General features: G+C 39.0%; 1 protein-coding gene across 3 annotated transcripts in view; it reads right to left on the bottom strand.

The window, feature by feature from the left end:
• Positions 1–19,679, bottom strand: part of LOC122844971 (vacuole membrane protein 1-like) — an 85,850-nt gene that overhangs the window by 58,891 nt on the left and 7,280 nt on the right. For all 3 annotated transcript variants that reach the window (XM_044140887.1, XM_044140888.1, XM_044140886.1), the window contains exons 3-5: positions 19,444–19,582; positions 16,163–16,253; positions 14,879–14,989 (exon numbers count right to left, since the gene is read on the bottom strand). In XM_044140887.1, coding sequence (XP_043996822.1) covers positions 14,879–14,989; positions 16,163–16,253; positions 19,444–19,582 — 341 coding nt within the window. The remainder of the gene's footprint in view (positions 1–14,878; positions 14,990–16,162; positions 16,254–19,443; positions 19,583–19,679) is intronic.

The raw sequence follows: 19,679 nt of genomic DNA, 5'->3' as shown, positions 1-19,679 counted from the left end.
TAAATCAATTTAATTGTTTTCTTTCTCTGTTCAGTCTGACACATACAAATTTTTTATGAGATTTTCATGATTTGCTCCGTATAGTTTCTATCGTACTTCATTTTGGCCGTGAGCATGAAGGTAATTCTTTGGGGTAATGGATGGTAACCGTACAGAAGCTGCAGAGATTAAATTATGGCCTAGTTCTCAGGTAGCTGGAGATTTGGAAAAACAAAAACACTTTCAAACAATAATTTAGTTCCCCGGGAAGACGAAGTCAAAGAACTCTATGATTGCAGTAACTGACTGCTAAGTATTGAATAAAAACAAATAATTTCTTACAATGCTGCTTCCACTCCTGTAATTTAGTTCTCATCGTAGGCTTCTTGAAAAGAAATAACAGCCCTTTAAGCATGATGTTTCGTGGTCATTCAAGTCTGACTCACTTTGACAGTAAATATAATAACATTTTGTCTCAGAGTTCAAGGTTTGATTAGGTTTTATAACAAAGTCATCATCATCGTCATGTGACCAGATTTCTCTGAAAAAACACAAGCCATTCAGCGCAAACCTGCAAACGGATATATAACAATCAGACAATTCTTTGGTGTAATCCCTGTAAATAAAGGCACGACTGTGGCATGGGCTGATGTAAGAAGACACTTTGTACTGTTTCTTCCATGTGTTTACACTCATGGACGTGCGTGTAGGAAGGGTGCTCCCTATGACGCACAGAGGCAGTTTGGCATTACACAACGCAGCACCATTTGCCTTCTGGCAAAACTTGGGGCTGGGCTGGAACTTCCGCACCCGCACGAGACGAGGCGAGGCAGGACGGGACAGGACGGGATGTGGGAGCACAGTTAGGCAACAAAAAGTGCCAAGTCATCTCTAAAGGAAATATGCTTCTGCTTTTAAATATGAATGGTACACATAGCATCCAATCACGCTTCCGGTTCAAAGCTTACATGCACTGTGTGAATATTAGGTCAATTTAGGGCATTTAATGATTCATCTGTGATCATTTAATATCATTTTAAGGACTTTGAAAACAATCGTTGGGTTTGTGTTTTAGGACGTTTGCATTCAGTGAGGATATTCTCTAATCCATCCTGCATCAGGATAATATTCTCACTGATAATTGGTTAAATGTCCCAGGAAAAACTGTTTTTGACCACATTTCTTTGGAGCCATCAGCAAGCTTTTGACATCATTTCAGCCGGGTTTTAGGCAGAACTTCTGAAATTAGGTTTGTTTCCTGAGACACATAAGGTTTTTAATCAAAATCCACAAGTTTTCAATAGAAGCTTAATGTTTGACTGCGTTAGCTATTTTTTTCAAGCCAATTTAGATGTGGGGTCGGGATTGCTATTTTATTGGAGCACCTTACAGTTTCCTTTCTGTAACAGTTGGTGAGATATTTCTCAATTTAAAAGGCACATCTTCACTCCTCAAAATATGCATCTTATTATGACTAAATAACTTTGTCTCATATAAAAAAAAAAAAAATTTTCCAGTGGGCATTTTAGCTGGTAAATGTGGGGAGAATCAACTTTGCTGTGGACAGGGAAGATGGTGGTCCAACTGTTTCCTTCCAGGTTGATCCTATCCAGTCTTTCTGCCATTTTCTTCCAGATCATGGCAAAAAATCTTTTCACATAATTTCTGAATCATTTAGAGATACAATTGCTTAGTAGTTTTGAAAAAAAAACTCATATAGATTGATGACAACTATCAGCTGCTGTCAGTCCTAATCACTAATAAGAAAATAACAGATTTGTATCACAAAAATAAATGTATCTATAATCAGTTTGCATTGCGGCGCCCCAAGTAAATAGGACATTTATGCTGTTGATGGATGTAAAACCTCTGTATGCATAAGTCCCTACATAAACACTAAGCCGCTCCAGATTTTAGGAAAAAAATCCGGTTGCTAACACTGTTGTTACCAAACACAAACCGGGATATCTTAGTGACCCAGATGGAAAAATAAAGAAACTCCCAGCATTGACCCAGTCAGAGTTGTAACTCCTCAAGCACATGTCCTCCCATCTGAATATGAAGAGGGGGCCACTTTCACATCCACGCACTCAGATCCTTCCATAACACAAACTCATCAAGCAGACGGTTGTATGAACAAGAAAAACTATCCTCCTCACAACTCCCAGTATGTTTACCCAACACACACACTTACCTAGAGCTCAACAATAGAGCGTGTTGCGTGACTAAGACTACCTGCTCACACTTGCTCTCTTTTTCCACCCCTCCCTCTCTATGTTTAATGCTGTGTCACTGCTTCTCTCCTTCCGGAAAAATCCAGCTCTCTCATGTTTTCCGGCCGGCTCAACATCCAGGTAGCCGTCTCCCTCTGTCTCCATATTCTTCTCACTTGATGACAGACGTGTGCAAGCAGGAACTTAAAAAGCAGTTCCCTTAGTTCTACAGTAAAGCAGTAAATGATTAACAATTAAACACACACACACACGCACACACGCCGTCACACACATACACAGAGTTTGCTGTAAACAGAATGCAGGTGAGATTTGATGTGTACTGAACTACCCCCCACCTCTTGCTGTTTCTGTTTTCACATCTGTCTTATGACGACAGGCTTTCATGCCACAAAACAGTGCTCACATCCACATGGATCCAGTAACAAGAAAATCGTGAGCACTGCTGTCAGTGTGTGTGTAGCGATATCACCGTGAGATGTGTGTGTCTGTGAGAACACATGGCCGAACCAGAGCAGCTTTTAGAACAAAACAAGACTAATAAGATTGTAGGATTAACCCTTAAAGCTTTTCTGAAATATAACTGGAGGGCGTGCATTTATTTTTTTTTTTTCCCCATCCAACTTAACACGCAACTGGGAAACTTTTTGTTTCATTTCCTGTGCTAGCTATCCCTTCTGTAATTTCAGTGTCGCATTTGCAGGGACAGTAGAACGTTTTGCTCAGTGTGAAACTTTTCTGCTGATTGAGGGTGTAGATTTAAGTCTGAGTTTGTTTTGAAGCATATTTTAAATTCAGCTGACAGATAATTCATAACTGCAAGTCGAAATGAAACTGGGGCTGTTCACTGTTGGCAAAAAATGGGGGGAAAAGGTTACACTACTGTAGTACATAATTCTGTAATCATTCATATCATTTTAGAAGACAAAACTTAAGCAGCTGCCTGGACTATCTGGAAAACCTCAATTTTATGATCACAGAATCTCATTACATCAATTATAGGATTTCATAATCAAATGTATGTTTATTTTGGCATGTTTCTTTTCATGCATTGCTTTCAGATTTCATTTTAAGCAAGTCATAAAGGTTTTTGTCATTTCACTGTCTTCCCTTTAAGTTCCTGTCAAATAATTTGAGAATAGTGTGACGTAAATTAACTTGCATTGTCTGCCGTGTTTTGGTTAAATTAAATTCAGACGAACAGAAGAGAATGTACTGAATTAATGTCAAGTCAGTTCAATAGAGTTTTGCTCAGTGAAGTTCAGCCAAGTTTAATTCATTTCAGTGCAAGTCAGTTCAATTCAAGTTTATGTTAGCTCCAGTAATTTTAATTTAGTTTGGTTCATTTAAATTGATGAGTTAAATTTATAACTCAGCTCAGTTTTCTTACAGTTCAGTTCAATTCAGTTCAATTTATATTATATGTGATTTGTTCATTTTCCCCCACGGCCAACCAAAAACATTTCATCTCAAGGTCCTATTTAGATCCAACTGCATAAAATTCAATGTAGTTCAAGCTTTATTCCAATCTGAAATAGACCTAAAGGTATTTATAAGAGATTAACTTGCACCTGATTATGATGCAATAATATTTGATTCAACTAATCATAAAATGTTTTTTTTTTTTTAAATTGTCCAACGGAGTTAAACCAGCAGATCACATTTAGTTCCAGCATCCTGAGAAAGCACATGGTGACAGTAGAAAGGAACGATTTTTATAACAAGAAATGTCCTTACAAATACTTTATCATCTTCTTATATTGTATTTCAGCCTTTTTTTCTGCTCACACTAATTTATACAAGCATATACTAGAGCCTCTGTGATCACAGAGTCTAAGTTGGAGGTTTCTTAAAGTCCAGTAAAGCGGTCTTGGATGTATGCTGTCTTGGCCAGGACCACACTGCCAAATAAAAGGTGAAATCAAAAAAAATCTAAAAGTTATTAAAAGCAGCAATAAATGAAAAAAAAAAACATAAAAACATATTTACTTTGTTTCTGGTTAAACTATTTATTCAATCAAATCTAGTGCTACTGTACAACCTCCTTTAGTGAATGTGTAGGTAGGGTTAAAAAGTTATGAATGGTTTTAAGTTGTATTATTACCCGTAGTTAAGCTGGTGGCAGGGCAAATTAATTTGTAAATCACATTGGTTTTAGAACTATGAACTGATATACTGCTGAGTTTGAATCCAACTTGAGAAGTAAAATTTGGTTTAATCTTTACAAACAATGAAGCAATTTACATCCAAAATTCTTCTGAAAACAGTGCAAGTACCAACAGTACCACAAGTTAAGAGTCACTGACATGGAAATATTACAGACAGAAGCCTGTTAAGTGACTATTAAAGTCTGGTTTCATTATTTATCAAAAACATAAAGGTGTTTGCTTGACCGTACCATTTTTCTAATTTAATATTGCCTGGTGTGCATTAGTAGCCAATCAGAAGCAGACACAGGTTGTGAACGCTTCGTCTCAGTTTCCAGCGCGGGCATTACTGGCCGTCCAGAGACTGACCAGTCCTCAGCGGCCGCAGCCACAGGATGGTCCCATCATTAACAGGTCGCTGTGGTTGTCGAGGGTCATTTAGGCACATTAGACACGGTCCAGCTAGCATAACCTGCTAACCACTTCATACAGAGGGAGACTGCTGGAGGCGAAGCATGGCAAACATTAGAGGTCAGTTCGTTATGAAGAAGCCCCGGTCTGGATCCGAGACGGAGGTAAGGGAGCTCTGGACTCGGTCCACGGATGGAGCCGAGACACAGAAAGGAGGGGCAGGGGTGTTTAGAAGTGGGTGGTTAAGTACACACCATGAAGAGGTTACAGGGGCTGGTCCTGGTGATTTATCCGTGCGGTTTCACCATATGACTTGGAGTTATGAAACCACTCCCCAGCAGACACACAGATTCATTCTGTCCTCAGTAGAGCAAACTTTGGACAAGGAAAACAAAAAAAAGAAAAAGACTTTCATTTCAGTTCAGGTTAAAGGATTTTGAAGTGATTTTATGTTAGACGTGGAAGATGGAGTATTAAATAAAGCTGATACTTTTACATGACTTATAAATGTATAATTCATTATAATCCATTATTTTTAAGGTTTTTGAAAATCATCTTGCATTGAATTCAACTCTGTTCAGACAAAAAAATATACGGATATGGACTAGATTTATTGTATTTGCCTGTAAAAAATTATTCAACAATATTCAATGCCTAAATGATCCCAGCAGTTTTTTTAAAATGGCATTTGTATATTTAGTATCAGAAAAAAATTTGATTTGAATAAGAAAAAGCACAGGCAAAAAATAGAACAATATATATATATATATATATATATATATATATATATATATATATATATATATATATATATATATATATATATATATATATACATATATATGTGTGTGTGTGTGTATAATGTGAATTAATATCGCTTTTCAATGACTAAAGCACTATTTTAGGCACTTTTTGCCTGAGAAATGAATACATTTCTTAAAAATTACTCCCATAGCGGTGAACGTTAAAATTATTTTGTTTTATTTTATTCTTTCTTCTGACACAAAAAAAATGAAGTGATCAACCTTTATTATATTTAAAACAGCCTGAATATGATTTTGTTTTACCTCAGTTTTACAGAAGAAAAAAAGTAATATGGCCATTCTTCAAAAACCCCTGCCTCAAGTTTTATTACATAAATGTTATTTTCTCAACGGTCTTCATAATACTCAGTCACAAAAAAGTGAAGTCAAACTCTTTGAATTCCAAATTAATTAATTAATCAGGAAAGACAACAGAGCTACAACACAGAACCACCTGGTTGCATCTAGAAAACATTGAGTAATTTTTTGCCGTAGAATGTCATAAGGTAGCTATGCTTAAAATCTTACACGTCTGCAGGCAGCCAGCAGCGCTCGGCTTTGGTCTGGTCATGTTTGGCTTGTTCTAGGGCGCGTGTTGGTCCAATTTTAAACACTAAACCCACTTTTGCCCAGGACCTGCTTTCTTTGGCCCGTTAGTGTGCGTGTGTGTGCGTGAGAGAGAAAGAAAGAGAGTGTGTGTGTGTGTGTGCGTGTGTGTGGGTGTGTGTGTGTGTGGAGCATTCAAGCTGAATAGGAATTGTACTTGGTATTGACAGGACTCCTGGGGTTTCTAACCAACTGAGCGCCAAATGCCTCAAAACCCTGAGGAGAGACAGTTGAGATTGAGAATCCATTAAACATAACACACACACACACTCACACACACATATATAAGGGTTTCAATGAAATATCTTGCTGGTATTTGGTTTTGAAAAACTTCTAATGAAGAGTGAGTCTCAAGATGTTCAGGCATATCTGTGTCTCCAGTCTGTAGGTGAAAAAAAAAAAGTACTTAGTGATAATAAAATTTTAACTCCTATTTAATCACCGATCCCCTCCTCATAACTGGAGCTCTGAAAGGAGAAATATCCACAAACAATTCACCTTCATAGAATGTAATTAATACTGCCTTTTTAGGAGTGACAGGATCAAATCCAAGCGACAAAGTTCCGACACACTATCTAGATTTAGTTAAAATTTAATGCCGCCAAATGGAACTTAAGGAGGTGTCGAAGTTAAAGCGACAGATCCATTACTGCCAGGTACCGGTGAGTCAAGAGGCGCTTTCAGCTTTTTCAAAGACCAACTGAACTTGATCCCGATGTGTCACTCCTTTTCTGGGTACCATGCATGCAGGGTATCAATTGTCATTTTGGTGTAAAAAAAAAAAAAAAAAGAGAGATGATTGTGCCATGCTGAGTCATTCTCAGGTGAGGTTCAACAAGACAAGAAAGAGCCATGAGAGTGACAGCAACAATTTCCAGACTTGTCTCCAAGAGTAAAAACAGAATTATTACATATAAATACTCATTCACATTGTAAGATATTGTTTAAAAGAAATATAGGTAAAAAATTTATTAATAAATAAAAAAAATCTGTGAAATGGATGCATTTAAGAAATAATTAAGTTAATTTTAAAAATAAAAAACATTAAGTCTCATGAAAAATAGTTTAACTTATTGTAAGGAATATAATAAATACGTCTGAAAGCATCAAGCAGAACAAATTGTATGTGAAAAATTTAAATTATTTCAATTATGAATTTTCCTGCAAAATACATACAAGTACACGAGGTATGATAACAGCTGTATTTTAAAGAACAAATACAGTGTTTGTGAAATTATATATATATATATAGAGCACAGACCAAAAGTTTGGACACACCTCCTAATTGAATTCAAATAGAAAGTATGTCCAAACTTTTGGTCTGTACTGTATATATGTGCACACACACCTATATAAAAATGTTAAAATATTTATTTATGAGCCAGTTTATTTTTTCCATTTAGTCTGCAAATAATATGCTCAAAACTGACAAAAGTAATGAGCAAGAAAATGGCGATCCTACAATCACAATCTAAATTTACAGTCTCAGGAAACTAGACAGAAAATCCTCTTCCCTGCGCTGACATTTTTCACTGTGAGTGAAGACATTTTTACGGCACCCTCTTCCACCCCCTCTGTGAACTCAACCTGCATCCGGAGCAGGTGAGTTTTCCAGGATAGATGCAGTCAGCAGTAAACCATCGTGACACTGAATACCTGGGTTGAACCCAAAGTTGCCTCACAAGCCACTAATCCTGCTCAGCAGTGCAGCCCCCAGGTCACATAGCGCAGCAAAGGTTGTGAGTCACAACTCAAACAAAGCGGCCGAGTTTCTGTCTGTGTGAATGTCTATTTGCCCTGGAATAAAACAGAGGCTTGTCGCTGCAAAAGAGTGAGGCAGAGGGCATCACTCACATACCAGTCCTTTGTCCAGCTCCCTGCCGTGACGTAAATGAGTTTTCCTTCACCCACATGTTCTCGTCAGACAGTAGATATGTGGGCAAACTGTGCTTTACGCTGAAACTGTCGCCCTGCTTCAAAGTAACTGGATCACTAAGGCAGAGGTGTAAGTGTAACAACAATGCAGGAATAGCATCCAAAAGCTGTATTCCACGACCCACTCATCGCTTAGAGTGATAGCTGGCTGTAATTAAAGCTCAGCTTCTGGTAATTGCCAACAGTCCAAGCTTAATTTCAGGGGGGCTGCAGTGGAATATCTGTATATTCTGCACGAGCCTCCCTTTGGAACCTATAATCTAGAAATCCTAAATGAAACCCAATACAAAAAATACAGAATGTTCCTTTATTTAGATAAGCCGCTGTTGGGTTTTTTTTTTAGAGGAAAAGTGGCTGTAAATCACAAGTCACATACACACAGTCAAATTTTTCCAATTCCCCTTTTACTGCCATCATCAACTGCCAACACCTACAGTCCCTTGCAAAAGAAATTCACATTACAATTATAGGTGTCAAATTGCACAATTGTGAAGCAGTAAGAGCAAGAGAAATTGCTTTTAAAAGATTTGTCGGGCTTATATTTCCACAGAGTTTCCTTTAATTTGATTCCCCTAAATAAAATCCAGTGTAATCAGCTTCTAAAGTCACAGAATTACACCACAGGTGTCTCATTTAATCTATGTAAATCCGGCTGCTCTGTCAAAGCCTCAAAGGTTTGTTAGACGAGATCAGAAAACAAACAGCATCATGAAGTCTGAGGAACTCAGCAGACACGTCAGGAAGAAAGTTGAGGAGAGATTTAAAGCCGGTTAGGCTAGAGAACATTATCCAAATGATCAAAAATTAGATGCCATTCCACAAATTCTTCATGACAAGATTTGGAAAGTGAAAAAAAATAGAGACATTGTTCACAGAAAGTCATTCAAAGTCTATTAAAAGTTGCCGGCCACACGCTATTTAACTTTCTGACCTACATGCTGAAACAGAACATTATCCTCAACAGTGAAACGCGTTGGTGGCTGCATCATGCTGTGGGAATGCTTTTCTTCAGCTCAGACAGGGATGAATGGAGCTGAATGAAGAGCAATCCGAATATAAAATCCGACAGAGATCACTGAAGACTCGATATTGGGGCAAAAGTGATTTCTGTTTGGAAAACCTAACAGAAGTCTGCAGATCTGATTGCAGCAAAAGTTGACCGTTTTAAATATTACCATCTTGTAATTATTTTCCTTCCATTTCACAACAATGCACTAATCCGTATTCTTGTGTCTAATAAAATCCCAGCAAAATACTTTGACGTTTGTCGCTCTAGTAAATGGGAAGAACGTCATACTTCTGCAAACCACTGTTCATAGAAACACACTTTAGGCACTACCGTTTACTTATATAAAAAAAAAAAAAAAACAAGAGAAAAAAAAATTTCTTGTTGCTATTTTGTAAACAGTAAAATACACCATTTTTAATTTTATTGACCAACTTTCAAGCTGCCATAATGACTTAATAGCAACAACTATTACTGAAAGTAATTTATCGTTGTATGACTCAGATGAGCTCTCTTCTAAAATATTTACAAGATTCCCAAGCTTTTAGGATTCGCGCACACTGCAAATGTCTTTTCAATTAAAAGAGGAACTGACAGAAAAGCGATGAGGTGAAAGCTGGTCGCCATCTGTGAACCCGACAGTCACTGTGGCACAAACGCCCACAGGTGAGGGACGTCCAACATGAGAACACGTTCACAAATGCCCACGTCTGGACAACGATCTTTCTCCCCACCGTTCATACCGAAATGAGATCTCTCCAGCTTTCCTGTGCCATTTTATTGTTTTCGTGTTCTGTAATGAGAGCAGCCACCCACTACCTCCTACTCCCAAAGCAGCTGGATAAAATATACTTGATGATGTGCCAAGTTTGCCCTTTTCTCCTCCTGCTTCATACGCCTGAGCGGCAGCGTTTTGTCTTTCTCCATTAACTGGCCCTGAACCGTGTACAATGATCTCCCGCCGTCTCAGCGGGATGAAAACACAGAGAGGAGACACAGAGCAGCAATTGCCAATGTCAGGGAACAGGAGAGCTGCCACTTCTGCTCTGCTTTCATTGAGTGGGATGGGTTAAAACGAGTCATTCGGCTCTTTAGCTCCCCTACTGGTCACTTTGCAGTTTTGCCAGAGTGCAATGTTCACTGCTTCCCGCCAATTTCTGAGTGGTCACTATTTAGAAATGTTATGTGCCCAATTATTTCTATTAAAATGAATTTTAGAACTGACTGGTCAGTTTTACAAAATTTGATAAAGAACAGAAGCACTTTTTAAAAAATGTTATCTTCAGATAAATGAGAGTTGCTTTAATCTCTATTAATGATAATTATGAACATAATCCAGAACGAAGGCTAGAAAGTCAAACTAACTCAAGGTCAATAAGTCTATGAAGATATTCAAAATTAAGTCAAAAGTAGGAGTGGTTGATTTGATGCATTGCTTAGTCTTAGAAAAGTAATGAAAAACATGTTTTCATTATTCATGTCAGTATATCTTCAACAAGAAAATGTCAGATATTCTTTACTTTTTTTTCCATTGAAAAAATTATCTGTCAAATGAATACTCAGGGGTAGATTTCATCCCCAAACAATATTTCCATGCAATATCTTTGTAACAGTTTAACAACTGCATCTTTAGACCACTGGCACCCTCTGCTGACTGACTAAATTGGGTTAGTCGAGAATCTTAATGTCAGATTGAAACTATTTATGCAACTGTTGCTAGAAAAGGGTTTTCTACACGTAAACAGTCTTCTGTCAGCCGGCTTGTCCCTGAATCTATGCATTTTATGCTGCTATGAGGCCATCTCATGTCCTCAATATTAGTTCATTTTTTAAGAAAGTATAGAGACATCTTGGTGCAAGTTCTGAACATGGTCGACCTAATTACAATCACTGACCCTATCCTACTTACTAAAAAAAGCACGAAACGTCCACAGGCATTCTGCAGAATGCCATTTTCAATTCCCCAAATTTTCATCTTAATCATTGATATCTTTAGAAACGTACAACCTCATTAAGGACTTGCTTGGATGCATCAAGTTCCCATGAAACAGGCAAAGTCAAAGGCAAACAACTAAAATCATTTAAATTCTGAGAAATAAATAATCTTCACTGAGGTTTTGTGACATGTGAAAGACGTAAAGTCAACAGTTTGGCCACAGAGTCTTTTTTTTTTTTTTGGAATCTGCTCCAATTAGCTTTACTGAAGAATTGAATTATTGTTTAACTCAGTCATTCAAAGAACAAAAGCCAAGGTCTGCATACAACACTCAACATGTTACTGTGTACCGTATTTTCCAGACTATAGAGCGCACCTCACTATAAGCCGCACCTACATTTTTTTTTTTTTAAGAAAGAAAAATGGAAACGAATATATATATATATATATATATATATATATATATATATATATATATATATATATATATATATATATATATATATATATATATATATATATATATATATATATATATATATAAGCTTTCGGTTTTCCACAAGGATGCAGCAGAGGGCTGTGTCCTTAATACATTTGCTATTAAAGACGTCTCCAACGTCGAACCATGGATCCATTCACGCCAAGCTTACGTACAGCGGTTCCATTTCCCTCCTGCACTACCAGGTCGATACTCCTCAACTTAAAAGCAGCATCTTTTTCTTCGTGTTGTTTCCATGATGAGGGGGTTTGAGTCTGAAAGCATTTCTCTGTCGTGCCTGCTGCTAGCATGTGCTTGTTCTAAATGAAAATGAGCACTTTCTTCTTTTATTTCCAATTTTGCCTTCCAATTATTCGCTTCCTGCTAAAGAGCCCCCTGGTGGTTGAAGAAAAATCCACAGAAAAGCCGCACCGGACTATAAACTGCATGCTTAAAAGCGTGGCGGATAAAGTAGCGGCTTATAGTCCGACAAATACGGTACATTGCTAGAGCTGCACCAATCAGAATTTTGTTGGCTAAGTTTCAATCTGTTCTTGTAAAGTTTTGACTTCCTGTTTCTGATTAATTTCAGATCTAGAATCTTGAGCCACATCGGTCTCCATTCTCTATCTGCTGAGAATTAGTGGAAACAGATCAATCCCATTTCACTTTGAGTGAATGTTCAATACAGAAAAGCAGTACAAGAACAAGAGCTTTTTAGGGACGCATCTGTAAAAAAAAATTGCTAAACTGCAGGTTGATAATTTCTAACAGCTCTTACACATGATTAGCCATCAAAACAAACCACATTATTGCAACTTCTGTCTTCAGAGGTTGTGCCCACAGTCAATCACGGAAAAGGTGAGTAATATCAGATGGCATAAAAAGAGCATGATAAATAGTTTTTACTGGGCTTTTTGCAGTGAGTGCACAGTAATTATTTAAAGAGCCAATGTCACACTGTGTGAGACAGCGTTCACCAACAGAAATATTTCAATGGTTGACATTTTAAACTGACATTTAAGCAGTTTGCTAATGCTTACGATGTTTATTGTGTATGTTACTGTAGCGATTATAGCTACTTATTTTAACTGAAATTTACCTAAAGGCTGCAAACATGTTCAAATCCAGCATGTTCCAAATAGTAACTTTACTCTGTTGAGCCTTCCTGTGATCAACTGAGAGTCTTGCTCTCACACAGCCTGACTGAACTACAGACATGTCTCAACATATTGTAGAAAATATAATTTCTACAAAATCTATTGCTGTACTTCTAGTGGCTTCATTTCTAAACACTTAAACGATTCTTAAAAAAGCAAAATTCAAGTCTTTGCTCGGCAACAGCCTCCACACTGAAGAGTGTTGTCAGCACAAGCTGCTAAATACAGTGCATTCATTGATCGGAAAATAAGAAAATCCAATTATTTAGGTATTAATTCATATCTGATGGAAATCTACATCAGAAGTGTGCAGAGCATTTATATTGAACTTCTTCAGCCAGTACAGAGTAGAACTACCTCTTGGTACCATTACAGCTGCAATGTAATGGTTTTATTAACTTTAGCTTCTGCACCCTCTGCAGTTATCTCCCAATCAAAGCCTGCTGCAAGGATCCGTGGTGCCTGGCCAGATAATCCAGATCAGTTTGAAGACAACTAAACATAGACACCACAATAAGATGTAAAAGTATCACCACAAATTAGACTTTTTTTGTATTTCAACAACTATCTTTCCCGTTTTCTGTTTCAAACTTATGTCTTCTGCACAAATGTTCTCTCTTGTTTGTATTCACTTCCCTGTTCTAAAGCTTCCTCCCGACATCCAGGTCTGTCTCTGCACGCACAATATGTTTCCTTTAATTAGACAAAAAAAAAGTGAGTTTTGAAGGAGTTCAAACTTCTTTTGTTAGCAAGCAAGTCAATTGAGAGTGAAACCACAAATAAGAAAATTTAGTCTTACACTAAAATGTTTCCTTGATAAAATTAATTTACATCCTCCCATAGAATAACCTGATATATTCTAATTGAATTTTCTGGACATGTCAGTCTGTCTTTGAAAAAAATAGTTAACTACCATTTAAATTTTCACCTAAAATCAATGTTGAACATTTATTACCTTTACCGAGTAACAAGTCTGCCTACACTTTACTTTTTCTGATGGAGCCTTTAAATAAATTAGAAGTCAAAGCAAATTTAAAACAAAACAAATATTGACCTAGAAAAAGTGCCTGTATTCTTCTGAATATATATATTTTTCTGGAAAAAAAAACCCCAGTTTATTCCCACTGTGTTATGGGACTAAAAAGGCATATTTTTAGATTAGCAGAGCTAATAACAGTGTTTAACATGCTGTATCTTCCAGGCTGGAGACAGAATGTACAGCAGCAGCCGCAGGAAGGAGCATCAGGTTCTGTCATGAACTCAGTGACACCACAACCTGCAGTAACAATCACTCCAACTAGATGGCGACACAACACTTTGAAACCTTCCACTGAAAAGAGCTGGGAGTCAAGGGAGATTAGAGGGGAAAAACACAACAACTCTCATGTTACATTTTGGAGCGTCAGTTTTTGACTTTTAGAAACAACAGAACAGAGGACACACACTTCAAAGTTCCCAGTTCGGCTCCACTGGCCACGAGCACCAGAGTGTGACAGCGAAGTCCCCCGAAGATAGGTGGACTAGAAGCAGTAAGAACCAACAGATGTTCTGGTGTCAGAAGTGCAGAAACAACAGCCGCCGCCCTCCCTCTCCCCAACATCCTCACTGCCCTGAACTGAGGCACTCAGAGATTAGGACTCTTGGGGGAAAACATATGGAAGACAAAAAATAGGAAAAGGGAAGGGGTGAGTAAAACCGAGAACGTAAACAGAGAGGAGGCATAAAAAGAGAGGGAGTGACAAAAGAAAGTGAGAGTGAGCGAAACAGTAGGGAGCGGGAAAGAAAGGAGAAAGAAAGTACTCAGACAGGGGGAGGGAGAATGTTTTTATCCTCATGTGCACTCAAAGGGGTCAGTGAGTGCAATTGTTTTTAGCCTGCCTGTCAAAACCACTGTGGCTATCACAATGCCTATTCACGCCCACCACATGCACACAAATGCATATAAAGTGCAAATGCATAAAACGACTCCAGAAAGCTTTTTTTCACCCTCGTCAAAACTCTGCAGCAGCGTAACAACATCGTCAACCGTGCCTTTATAAACCTGCGTCACAGGTTGCACCACCATCATTCTCATCATCATCATCCGCTCTGTTTGGGTTTGAGCCGAGGCACAAACCAGCATGGGGAAGTGAAGAGCTGCAGCGTGGAGGAGCCAGGCAACTCTCCGTGAAGAAATTCTGTCTTACCAGGTAGAGTAGGAAGGTGTGCAAGCCCGTGCCAAGACCCACAGAGGAGAGGATACCCAGGCCGACCCAATAGGCGCACCACAGCGTCTTCTTCTCCATGTAGCGCACGTACTGCAGAGGCCAGGGAGAGGGACAGTCCACCACATGGCAGAGGCACATGCATGAGTGCGAGGAAAGAGCGTGGGGGGGTGAAGGGTACGTGAAGCGGGAGGGGGGGGGAGAGCGAGAAAGGGAGGGACAGAGAGAGAGAGAGAGAGAGAGAGTACGTGAGTAAAACTTTGACAAAATAAAAAAAAACGGAGGGTACTTTGAAGGGTGAGAGAGGGCAAGTGAACAGGAGAGGAAAAGAGAAAGAAACCTTTGGAGGTAGAGGTTGCTGAGTTTCAAGCGCAGAGCCGTAGGGTAGGAGTGTTCAGCACTCAGAGAAGAACAGCACCATTATTCTTTTTCTTTTTTTTTTTTAGTGGCAACTAGCTGTTACACAACAAGTACAGTAAGACAAGCCAAGATCCATCCGTCTGTCTCCCACTCTGTCTCTTTCTTTTTGCTGCTGTACCACTATCACTCCATTGCTCCATTTACACCTCCTCCCTTGAGTCAGGCAGGTTGTTTCCAAGAGGAAGCATCAAGACCCCAGATTACGGGAAAAGAGGAGTGGACTTTAAAGGGTTTGAAGGGAATGTGTGCAGGGAAGGGGGGGGGGGGGGGCTTACCAAAGACTCAATTTCCCAGGAAACTCAGCAAAACAAAAAACAGCACATACTGTCTCTCTGTTTGCTGGCAGAGTGCTGGGAAGTGAGGGGCCAGCCATGAGGAATTGTTACGTGCAGTTACTGAGAAGTGATTACACAACTCCGAGGTCTTTGCGTACAATGTTGGAAAAAAAAAAATGCCAATGGGATGTGAAAAATATACCAACTAAGGCAGAGTTGGCGGAAAAAAAAACTAAGTGGAAGGGTTGTGTGCAGATAGACAGAACAACCTTCTGAGTTTTTAGGGGAGTTACAAAGAAAGAAAGCAAACATGATGCTAGTGCATTCACTCATAAATGCCTATTTATAAGTGCAGAGAATATGTGTTTACCAATCTTACTAGTATTCTGATTGACCCAATACCACAAAATGACTAATAAAGACTTTTTAAAAATCTCACAAAGTATGTACCTTTTAAAACTCTATTACAGTAATTTATCAGGCATCTCCTCTGCAGCTGAAGCAAGCTGGTTACATCACAGACAGTCGCTATGGTATTTTCAGATTCACAACACATGAGGAGGTCAGTCACCTTCTGATGTGATCCCTCAATATGGTAAGCAATTGAGAGAAGGATCAGTAGCATCACAAGTCCAAACACTGTCTGTCTTTGACGCCAAAGCCTGAGTAAAAGAGGAAAAAAAGAAAGAAAAATGAACACAGAAAATGTCAAACAAGAAGAGTTGTGTTTATATGCAGAAAACAAACCAAAGACTCATAATGAATCTTGAAGTATGAGTGAATAAAAGAGAAGGATTTCATCTGTGGAAAAGAGACATGGCTCTTTGAAAGTAGTCAAGCCTCAACAAGTTTTAATCAGTTCTGTTCTTAGATGGATTTTCATCATCATGCACCAAATACTTTATGAGGAACGCCCTTAAATGTAATGCAACCCAACTCTACCCTGAATTATGCTTAAATGCTAACTTCACCAGTAGAGCAGAGAAAAGAATGCTGGCCTTGCCCCCTGTCTCGGTCATATTGAACTAGGGCTGAAACGATTCCTCGAATGGTTCGAGTACCTCGACTATTAAAATTCCTCGAGCAAAATTTACCTGCCTCGAAGCTTCGTTAATTTATGTCTTATTATTTAGCGCACCGTGTTCCGGCCGGGACATTATTTGCGTTACGCGGAGCTCTCACTTCCGCCTCGGAGTTGTTGACGAAAGATAAGTGTTAGCGGCATAACGTCCAATCTTGAAGTTCGGCCTGCGGGGATTTTATTGATTGGTGATAATGTCCGGGTTTTCATCGTTTTTGGGGTACCAATAGACATCCTTAAAATCACTGTAAGCGTTTTTCCTCCGGGAGCTGCTGGGTGAAAGCGAACAGCAGGAAGAGCGCAGCAGATGAGCGGATAGACTGAACATGGCAGGCGGCTGAGTAGTTGATGGTTTAAAAAATTAACCAGGGTAATAGTAATACATGCTAATAATAGTGTGTTTCTCTGCCGTTTGCACTTTGAAACTGAAAGGTTGGTCAAGGTTGAATTGCACATTCCTAAGCTCATGCAGGTCCAGTTCAGGTATTCTGGAGAGGAGGGTGTACCGGACAGTCAAGTCCTCTTCAGAGGGGGACAACAAGTCTTATTCAAAATGAGACAAAAAGGCGGATAAAACTTTATGAGGGCAAAAATGATCAAAGAGTAAAACTGGCAAGGAAAATAAAACAAGCTAACCTAAACTTTTTTCTTAATATAGAAATTAGCTTGTTTAAAAAGAAAGGTTTGTGTTAAATTCACCATAAGGATTCCTTACCAATCCCTCCCCCACACAATCCATTCACTGGTTCAAAAACCCTTTTTATACCTAAAGAAATGTAAAGGCACAGCAACAGACAGCTTGATGCCCCATGGATAATCTGCTTTTATCTTTTATATTATACACCACTCCTAAAAACACTCACAATAAACTTCTCTGCACCCTTCTAACCCATAACGCTCTCCTTTGCGTGCCAGCATAGGCAGTTAGAACACCACGTGTCTGGAGCGTTGGGTAAATAGCAGCTTCTCTAAGGCAGAACACTGCTTGTGGTGCTTGTGGCTCACCACATCCTCTTGTAGTTTTAACATAAACACGTTGTCCTGACGCAGTTAACCGCAAGGGCCCCCCCGAGAGTACACTCTGACCTTCTTCTGGGACCTCGGTGTCAACAAAGATTATTTAGCAAGCTGAAGACATTCTGTACTGTACGTGTAATGTGCATGAAGGCAACGGCTGACGTAGTTTGGTGTGATGTTGTTGCTCGGCAAGTATGAAAACAGTAGTTTGCAAGGCAGAGGTATCCTTTCCAGCCTTTAAGTAGGGTAATTACGAGGAGTAATAGAGACAGATAATGATAAGAAAAGCATGCGATGTCTCCGTTGAAGTGTTAAAGGCGTTTGGCTGAGTCTAAACTATGAGACCTGAGTTGATAGCTCTGAGACGGTCAAGGTCAGCAATAGTCTGGTGTCTGGATATGCTGTGTGAAAAAGCCTCTGAGTAATGTCAGATGGCCGTTCTTTCACAGTTGCTATTTCCTCTGCTTTCACGAGAACAACTGTAGCAACTTTAGTGTCTCTTTGAGAAAAAGAAACTGATGTATTGGCTGCAACCTCTAGATGTTATCAGCGCGACGGCAACATAAGAACTAAGACCAAGACTTGTTTTCTAGGTGCTGCTTTCTTGGTCATTTGGCATTGTATTTTACAGTCGCTTTTAAAGACTGAATTTACACATCATTTATTTAATTATTACATCGCTTATGAATTATTAATGATGTCTGGATTAACATAAGCTTGTCCTAAGCTTTTTAACGGTGATGCAACTGCAAACTTGTTAAGTCATGAGAGAAATTGAGAGACCTGCCAAGTACACCATTAATCAGATAATCAGCCAAGAATGCAATGGTAACGCTGGAGGAATTGCAGAGATCTAAAGCTCAAGTGGAAACAAAAATGTTGACAAAATTCAAATTTTTATTTGCAACAAAAAAGAAAAACATAGTATTTTGCTTCCACTTTATAATTATATACTACTTTGTGGTCAGATAAATAGCCCTGGTCACGAGGCGTGGACAGCGACAGTATTAACCTGTTGAGACAAACCATACCTATGTTTTTGGCAATCGTATTGAGGCAGCACCGAGGCCCCAACGTACTTCATTCAAAGCCGACAGTCATCACGTGGTGTCGGCACGTTCATATTCTGCACCATCCTCTGCAGGTGCAGACCACCTGCATCCTCTGTTTAGCTTTAAAGAAACGGTCACAGCAAACCCCACACTTTTCTACAGACCGATTTGCACAGTGCTGTTGAAATAGTTCGACCCGAGCCTGGTGTCAAGCTCGGCAGGCGGATGCCTCTCTATGGAAAAAAAATTACTAAGACATTTCATGCTCCCAACAAGAACTGGGGTGATTTGCACAAAGTCCTGAACCTGGAACACCTATTGGAGGAATTGGAGCTGAGAAAGACCTTTTCATCCAACATCAGCGTCTGACCTTGGAAACGTGCTTCTTTAGGAATGGTCAAAAACCTTTGATGACTCCATAACGTTGTGGAAAGCCTTCTTAGAGGAGTAACAGCTATCATAGCGGCAAATGGTAGAACAATATCATAATAGAAAAATGCTTATATTTGTATGAAAACAAAAAAGTTTATACTTCTTGTAGTAAAGTTCATTGTGCCTTATAAGGTGAATAAAAGCGTTCAATTATTGTGTTAGCCTGTGAAACGGAAAAGGACAACATTAGCTGTCTGGAGGAGATTTCAGGTTTTCTGAAACAGGGACTTGTTTTAAGAGGAGGATCCATCCATCCCTTTTGTTCCTCACCTCCACATCCAAGCTTTAAGAGTGATGAACAGCTCCAGGGAGAAGTAGTAAAGTGTGAGCAAAGGCCTCTTCCATAACACCAGGCTTTCATGGTCTTCCCTGTCTCTCTTCTTCTTCTCCTCGTCTGGAAGATCTGAGTCTAGACCACAAAAACACACAAATAAGAGGAGAGTCTTGCACATCAAAATAAAAAGTTTAATGATGTACAACTCATAACTTTATGTTTTAGCACCAAT

This window comes from Gambusia affinis, linkage group LG15 (genome assembly GCF_019740435.1).
Source record: "Gambusia affinis linkage group LG15, SWU_Gaff_1.0, whole genome shotgun sequence".
In the NCBI taxonomy this organism is placed as follows: domain Eukaryota; kingdom Metazoa; phylum Chordata; class Actinopteri; order Cyprinodontiformes; family Poeciliidae; genus Gambusia; species Gambusia affinis.
The sequence above is the reverse complement of the archived record's forward strand: the minus strand, read 5'-3'. Positions and strand labels throughout refer to the sequence as shown.